Below are 8053 nucleotides of genomic sequence, written 5' to 3' on the forward strand. Positions count from 1 at the left end.
AAAATTAATTTTCTAACTAAAAGCTGTCACTAGTCCGGACAAGCTATTAAGTCAGGACTAGAGCAACCATTTTTACTTAGAATTAATTTTCTAACTAAAAGCCATCACTAGTCCGGACATGCTATTAAGTCAGGACTAGATCAACAATTTTTACTTAGAATTAATTTTCTAACTAAAAGCCGCCACTAGTCCGAACAAACTATTAGTCAGGACTAGAGCAACAACTTTTACTTAGAATTAATTTTCTAACTAAAAGCAATAACTAGTCCGGACAATATATTAGTCAGGACTAGAGCAACCATTTTTACTTAGAATTAATTTTCTAACTAAAAGCCATCACTAGTCCGGACAAGCTATTAGTCAGGACTAGAGCAACCGTTTTTACTTAGAATTAATTTTCTAACTAAAAGCCACTAATAGTCCGGACAAGCAATTAGTCCGGACTAGTGCAACAATTTTTACTTGGAAAAATATTCTAAGGCAAAAACAAACTACAAAAACAAAGCAAAATTATAGCAAACATTAAAAAATTACCAGACTTGAATAAGCCCGAAGCAAAGTACGAATATTACAGATATCAAAGTTATCAAACGTCTTCAAGAAAAATCAAAATTACAAATTCAAGACTCCGGAGCATTAGGAGGCAAGAAACTGGGACAGGGCCCGTCGAACGTCTCCGGATCCCCTAGCCCGAGCTCAAAATCCTCCTTTGCCTTAATGAATTCAGTAACGAAGCTGTCCCAACTGGCCTCCGGATCGGTCTTGATGTGCCTTTCTGCAACCAACCAACAAAGCTATCTCCGGAGCACCAGCATTAGCAAGAGCCTTGTCGTACTCTTCGGATCTCTTAAACTCTGCAATGACTTCAGACTCCGGACGCACAACAGACATCTGCCTCCGGAGCTCAGCCAACTCAGATTTCAGGTCAGAAGCTTCTTTTTCAGATTTCTCAGCCTGGATCCTTACATCATCAAGCTGCTGGTTCAGCCCGGAGAGAGAATTGTCCTTAGAAATGATCTGATCCTGGAGCCTGCTAATTTCAGAATCCTTATCAGCAATAGCAGCCCGGGAACTTTTCAGCTCATTGTAGGCCAGAGAAGCTGATCCAGCCATATACCCACCCAACTGCAAAAAACAGGAAAACTTAGAAAAATATTCTAAGGCAAACAAAAACGAGAAACAAGAACAAGAAGAAAACATATCTGACCCCAGAGCCGGGAACACTCCTTCATAGTTGCATCGAATCCGGACTGGTTCATCCTTCTCCAATCACCTTGAGTAGGAATCCCAGCCATGAAACGAGCAACTTTCTCCTCCAGCCCCGAACCACTGGCATCTGGACCCTCTACATCAACAGTCTTTCCTTTACCAGCCCCGGACCCGGAACCAGCTTCAAATTTTTCAGCCCGGGGAGGCTTACTTCCAAGGGTGCGAAGCCTCTTCCTCCTCCTTCCAGAATCACCACCCGGAGCCTCGCCTATAGGACCAAGGTCCTCAAGATTAGCAAACTCATCTCCCATTTCAACATCAGCATCTAGCTCCAGACCAGGATGATTCACATCTACTTCAGGTTCCGGAATCGGAACCGCATTACTCTGGGATCCCTCCTCCACAGAGGCGTTAAATCCGGACCCAGCAATAGCATTCTTCTTCGGCAACTTGAAAGCCTTACCAAGACCCTTCAATGCATCACTGTATGCAGAAGACGACATGTTCGGATTGTAGTGTGGCAAACCTGCAAGAAACAAAGCGAAAATACAAGTCAAAACCAATATACAACCAAGGCAGATGAAAAAATATGATAAAAAAAATGAGAGGTCCGGACAGGAAGGAAAACTACTTACAGCCTAGCCTATGCATAGTTCTATGATTCATAAAAGTGTCTCGGGTCATTTGGAAACCCAGACATTCACAAAATGCAAACATTAACCGGATAGCTTCACCCCGGAGCACATCCCTACGGAAGCGAGTCCGGACCCCTTCTGAAGCAATATGGGGGAGATAGTACAAGTCTAAGCCCCGGAGCATGATCAACTCCCCATTCCAATACTTCAGCGAAGATTGCTGGATAACAGGCCTGTAGGAGCCACCATAGCCGCACTCCGGAGCCCGGAACCGAAGTTCATATAGAGGGAACTGGCTGGACCGGACCAGATGAAAAATATGATGTCGTAATTTGAACTTGGGTTGCACCTTGAACTGATTGCAAGTAGCAATGAACCAGGTCATCCACTTTATACCATTAGGGGTTATCTGCATCGGAGAGACCTTGTACACATATTTACACAGATGCTTCAGGAACAAATGCCAATGAGGATTCCATCTGGACCGAAGATGCTCCAGCCACACCCGAACAAATCCATCAGCCGGCCTATGATGAGCCCTCTCATCCGGAGTCGGCCACCTCCACTCAATCCGGCGATCCAACTGAAAAGCAGCCCGAACCGCAGAATCCTGAGCAGCATGATCTAGGCCAGCATACTCATCCTTGAGCTCATAGTACTCATTAGCCATTATGCTATCAGCAAACTTCCTATCAAACGCTTCCCTATCGTAAGGTCCCGGACCAGCGTTTTGCTGCCTAGCATATCCGGACCTAATGCTCCTATAATAAAAGCTATCCTCTATCTCCTCACTCTTGCTAACAAAGTAACCCAGATTCTTCACCCACAGACCCTCCGGACTGCAAGGTACCTTTCTCGAAGAAATCTTTGCAACTGAAAGTTTCGTTATGGCCTCAGAGTCCGAAGTGGAAGCCCTCTTCCCCATCCCAGCTCGTTCAGAATCAGCAGAAGACTCGATATCAGAACCAGATGGCCCCGGATAGCAAGTTATGTAAGCTTTGGCACGCGCCTTAGTCCGGACCATAAACCTAAAACAAGTGATAAAGGTTAGTCTAAAAAATCTACAGTTTATTTATCTTCAAAGCTAGATGGTCCGGACTACCATATCTTCAATTTTATTACAAGTTAAAAGCAAACAGTCCGGAGACCCAACCCAAAAGAAAACAAAAACCCAAAATTAAACAGACGCTCCAGACTGCAAAACCCCTAAGCTAAACAAACAAACCTAGCCTATTGCTCCGAACTCAGATGCCACAATAACACAAAAACAGCAACCAATTACAAACTCCAAATACAACAACATTAGTCCGAACTAGGTATCCAAGTCCGGACCCAACCAAAAAACCCTAATTCCAGAAACACTTACAAAATAAAATCAAACACCAAAATATACCACAACCACATATAGATACATATACACGAACATAAACACAACAACTCAACAGCAACCAAACATAGAAACACAAACACACAACAAAGCAACATATGAATCAATCGGAAACAGAATAGACAGTGAAGCTTACAAGACAGAGATAACGGAGTGATTGGGGACGAGCAAGCAACAATCACGAACCTCCGCGGACTCCTGTAACAAATGACGACAACGGCAGAAACGGCAAAGAGAAAGAAGAAAATAATAAGCAGAACAAACAAAGATAACCAAAGGTAAAAAAGAAAAGTAAGGAAGCAAGGGCGCCTTTTATAGGCGTGGTGAATACAAAAGGGTCACGCCACGTGGCAACATCCTGACCACCCATCGCACACGCTTATTAATTAAGAATCATTATTACAGGACGTCTTTTGAAAAAAGACAACTGTAACAATTCAAATTATTGGGGGGGAATACCAAAAAACGTTTCAACTTCCGAGTCCGGACCCCACCACTCAGCGCAATCCGAACTGGGGGCAAGAAAAGCTCAACTCCTGCTAAAGACAACCACCTTAGTCCTGATTCGCAGAACTCAGCGCAATCCGGACTGGGGGGGCAAGATAAGCTCAACTCCTGTTAAAGACAACCACCTTAGTCCTGATTCGCCGAACTCTGCGCAATCCAGACTGGGGGGCAAGAAAAGCTCAACTCCTGCTAAAGACAACCACCTTAGTCCTGATTCGCAGAACTCAGCGCAATCCAAACTGGGGGGCAAGAAAAGCTCAATTCCTGCTAAAGACAACCACCTTAGTCCTGATTCGCAGAACTCAGCGCAATCCGGACTGGGGGGCAAGAAAAGCTCAACTCTTGCTAAAGACAACCACCTTAGTCTTGATTCGCCGAACTCAGCGCAATCCGGACTGGGGGGCAAGAAAAGCTCAACTCCTGCTAAAGACAACCACCTTAGTCCTGATTCGCCGAACTCAACGCAATCTGGACTAGGGGGCAAGAAAAGCTCAACTCCCGCTAAAGACAACCACCTTAGTCCTGATTCGCCGAACTCAGCGCAATCCGGACTGCGGGGCAAGAAAAGCTCAACTCTTACTAAAGACAACCACCATAGTCCTGATTCGCCGAACTCACCGCAATCCGGACTGGGCGGTAAGAAAAGCTCAACTCCTGCTAAAGACAACCACCTTAGTCCTGATTCGCTGAACTCAGCGCAATCCGGACTGGGCGGCAAGAAAAGCTCCGCTCCTGCTAAAGACAACCACTTTAGTCCTGATTCGCCGAACTCAGCGCAATCCGGACTGGGGGGCAAGAAAAGCTCAAATTCTCCTAACAAAACTATCAAAACCTCATTTTCTACAAACAAACCCAAATTCACTCCCCCATCCGGAAAATCTGCATAAGGGAGTGGGGGGCACATGATAGTACATATAGCTCCTGGGAGGACTACTCCTAGGTTTTCAACTCTATACAGCTCCTGGGAGGACTACTCCTAGGCTCCTAACTCCATGTAGCTCCTGGGATGACTACTCCTAGGCTCCTGACTCCACGCAGCTCTTGGGAAAAGTAGTCCTGCACACTACCAGTCCTAACCAGCTCAGTCCCGCAAGCCTAACCTTGGTAAATCCCAGCACGTGAGACGTTGGCCCAGATACATGATGGGGACAACTGTCACACATCAATCATGGGAATAATCAGGGCACATGTCAGAGGATCCTCGGAACATTCCTCAGTCAGTCTCGCACTGACACGTGTAAAGCATCCACCCCAACCAGGTGTCCTCCGCTCCCAGAACCAATGGCTATGATCTAAATGTACCAACCCCAAAACCCTACCCTTGTGCTATAAATAGCCCAAGAAGGTGAGGTTTTGGGGTTAATCACTCTCTCACACTCACAAACACACCCAGCCACCTTACATTTATATTCATCTTCATCTCTCCAAAAAGTAAGTTCTTACTCTCACGCCGGAGGCGGTCGCGGAACTCCAACCCTCTTTCCGGTTTTGTTTTGTAAGAACCCAACCACAGCTACACCTCTACAGCGGCGAAGGATCCAAGACGGCGACGAAGGATCAGCCCCGCCACCACCAGGAATTATCATTATATATATATTTTAAAGCTTACCAATACATATTTACAAAATGGATCTAATATACAATCTCAACAACATGTTTCAACAAAGCAATTAAATTTCCTTACCCTATAGATACTCAAGCTTTTATAAGAGATTCCTCAGACCCACTTTAAACAACAATTCGAAAACCCAACAATGTTCCACTCTACTCAAAGTTTTGGTGATAAAAAAATTAAGTTGCATGCAACATCACACCTTGATTCGACTGGTATTTGATCTCAAAGTTGTTGCAAAATGAAAGAGCTTTAATTGGCCGAAATATAATGGTCTTGAGAATTGGCCGAAATATAATATTTTTGGGCCAAATTTCCAAGCCCATTTCAGTAATATAGGCTAAATTTGCATTCTCCATGTCTCAAAAATACAAATTTACCACAATGGTAAATTTTTACACCAAAAAACTTGAATCCGAAAAGATTACGAGATCGTCAAGGTTTTATGTTTATTAGCTTTGCATCCATTTAGAGATATTTCGAAATTTTTATAAAATATAATTTTATAAAAAAAAATTCATTTTTTTTAAATAAACGTTTAAATATAAAAAATTTATTAAAAAATTAAAAAAAAAATATGAAATTATAATTTAAACGAGTATTGAAAAACATACCAAAAAATAATGTATAAAATTTGATGGGACAAGGAGTACAATATTAAAAATCGATGACAAAACGAACTTGTTCCGCAGAATCAAAACACAAATTAACATAAATTTATACTACACTGCTAAAACACAAATATTAGAACACATCGTAACAAAAACAATAGCCACCGCAATAGATAAACCAAACACAATAAATTGAATCAACAAAGCTACTGATAATAACAACAACGTACTCAGCACTGTAAAACTAGATAAAATAATAATAAATGTCGATTCGTATCTAGATCTGCAATCAAAACCTCTCCACACTCTCAATATTACTGCTATTACTAATATTTAATTAAATTTAATATATACTGTCCTCACATGCAACACTGATATATAATAAACTCCACGACGGCGTTTCAAATCTCTACATCTTGAGAGCGGATCCGAAGAGAAGAGCGACGACAGCGCAACCGACGACGGCGAACGACGGAGAGAGGGTTCCGGCGGCGGACATCGGACTAGGCGCCGGAGCTTCGTCGGCGAATGCAGATCCGATGAGACATAACACGACGGCGACAAGTGCCAAGGCTGAGAATGAAGATGAGGCCATTATATTTTGAGAGAGAGAGTGGGAGAGATTTGAGAGAGATGAGAGATTTGAGAGAGATGTAAGAAGAGTGAAGTGGAAGGAAACAGGAGGGTTGTGTCGGTATTTATATAGAAGTGTGTTGTGTAAGAGATTGAGAATAGAATAAAAGTAATATTTGTTTTACGGGCAGCTTTAGGGTATGTTTGTTCGGGCAGGGCAGGGCATCGGGCAGGGGGTTGTTGATTTTTATTTACAGGCTGTGATGACAGGACAGTCTTTTTAGTTACAACTGCCCATGTGAGTTTCTAGCCTGTCTGCCTCCCTGTTGGGGTCCATTGCTCGCATTTATGCGCGGTTATGTCCGTGTATAATCTTAAAAAAATGGATAAATATTTGCTCGATTTTAATTAATCGGTCTTTCTAATGTGTTTCCAAGGGCACAAAGTAAGCACTAACTCCCGTGAGTTTGGTGCATTTTAATTGGTGATGTTATTAAAAAACAGTTAATTAATTGATTCCTCTAATTTATCCTCGTAGATGTTAAGAGCGAAATTTCATAAGTTTATCTTATTTTGATTGATGCAGTTTTGTATATGCAGGGTTATTAATATACTCTCCGTCTTAATATATAAGTTTTTTTAAATTTTTATACGTATTTTAAGTTGAATAAAAAGAATAGTATATGTCTACGCACATATGCTAAAAAATCATCAATTTATTAAACTTAAAAATCATGCAATAAAAAATGATATTAAAAGAATTAATCAGTAAATAATATTATTTTTTTTTATTTTAAATGAGTACGGTGGCTGATCCAAAATATTTGAATTTTGTTTTTGATGATATATGAATATATTTGTAATATGATGGGTGAAAAACCAAAATAACCACCATTTGGGGAAATTTGTCCAAAATACCCACCGGTGGGAAAACTGACCAAAATACCCGCTGAATACGCATTACCATCATTCGTATTCTATTTTTTTAAAAAAATACAAAAAATACGCATGTGAGACATGCGTATTCACATGCGTATTCTTTGTATTTTTTTAAAAAATAGAATACGTATCTGTAACATGCGTATTCAGTAGGTATTTTGGACAGTTTTCCTGCCGGTGGGTATTTTGGGCAAGCTGAAAAGTGGTGTATTTTGAATATTTTTTATGATATGAGCCCGCGGAGATGGGCTGTCACTACAGTTGGAAAAAATAACAAAAATAGCTGATTTTTGAAAAAATTTAACAAAAATAGTCATTTTGAAAAAAGTGGCCAATTTTGACCGATTCAATACTCCACTGTCAGTTGGGTATCCCAATTTATATATGATACTCCACTGGTAGTTGGGTATTTCATATATGGGATACTCCACTGCCAGTTGGATATCTTATATAAAGTGGATACTCCACTGACAGTTGGGTATCCCATCGGTCAAAGTTGGCCAACTTTTCAGAAATTGGTTATTTTTGTCAATTTTGTGTAAAAATAGGCTAAATTTGTCTTTCACCCCTACAGTTGTGA

The 8053-nt window shown here is 41.4% G+C and overlaps 1 protein-coding gene across 1 annotated transcript; it reads right to left on the reverse strand.

Moving 5' to 3' along the window:
• Positions 1-539: 539 nt before the first annotated feature.
• LOC141683119 (uncharacterized) lies at positions 540-5817 on the reverse strand. The gene is made up of 3 exons (XM_074487811.1): positions 1845-5817; positions 1208-1735; positions 540-1125 (listed from the first exon to the last, which is right to left on the reverse strand). The coding sequence occupies exons 1-3, from the start codon at positions 2866-2868 to the stop codon at positions 1082-1084; spliced, it is 1596 nt and encodes a 531-aa protein (XP_074343912.1). The 5' UTR covers positions 2869-5817; the 3' UTR covers positions 540-1081.
• Positions 5818-8053: the final 2236 nt, after the last annotated feature.

The sequence above is a fragment of the Apium graveolens genome, chromosome 9 (genome assembly GCF_009905375.1).
Source record: "Apium graveolens cultivar Ventura chromosome 9, ASM990537v1, whole genome shotgun sequence".
NCBI lineage: Eukaryota > Viridiplantae > Streptophyta > Magnoliopsida > Apiales > Apiaceae > Apium > Apium graveolens.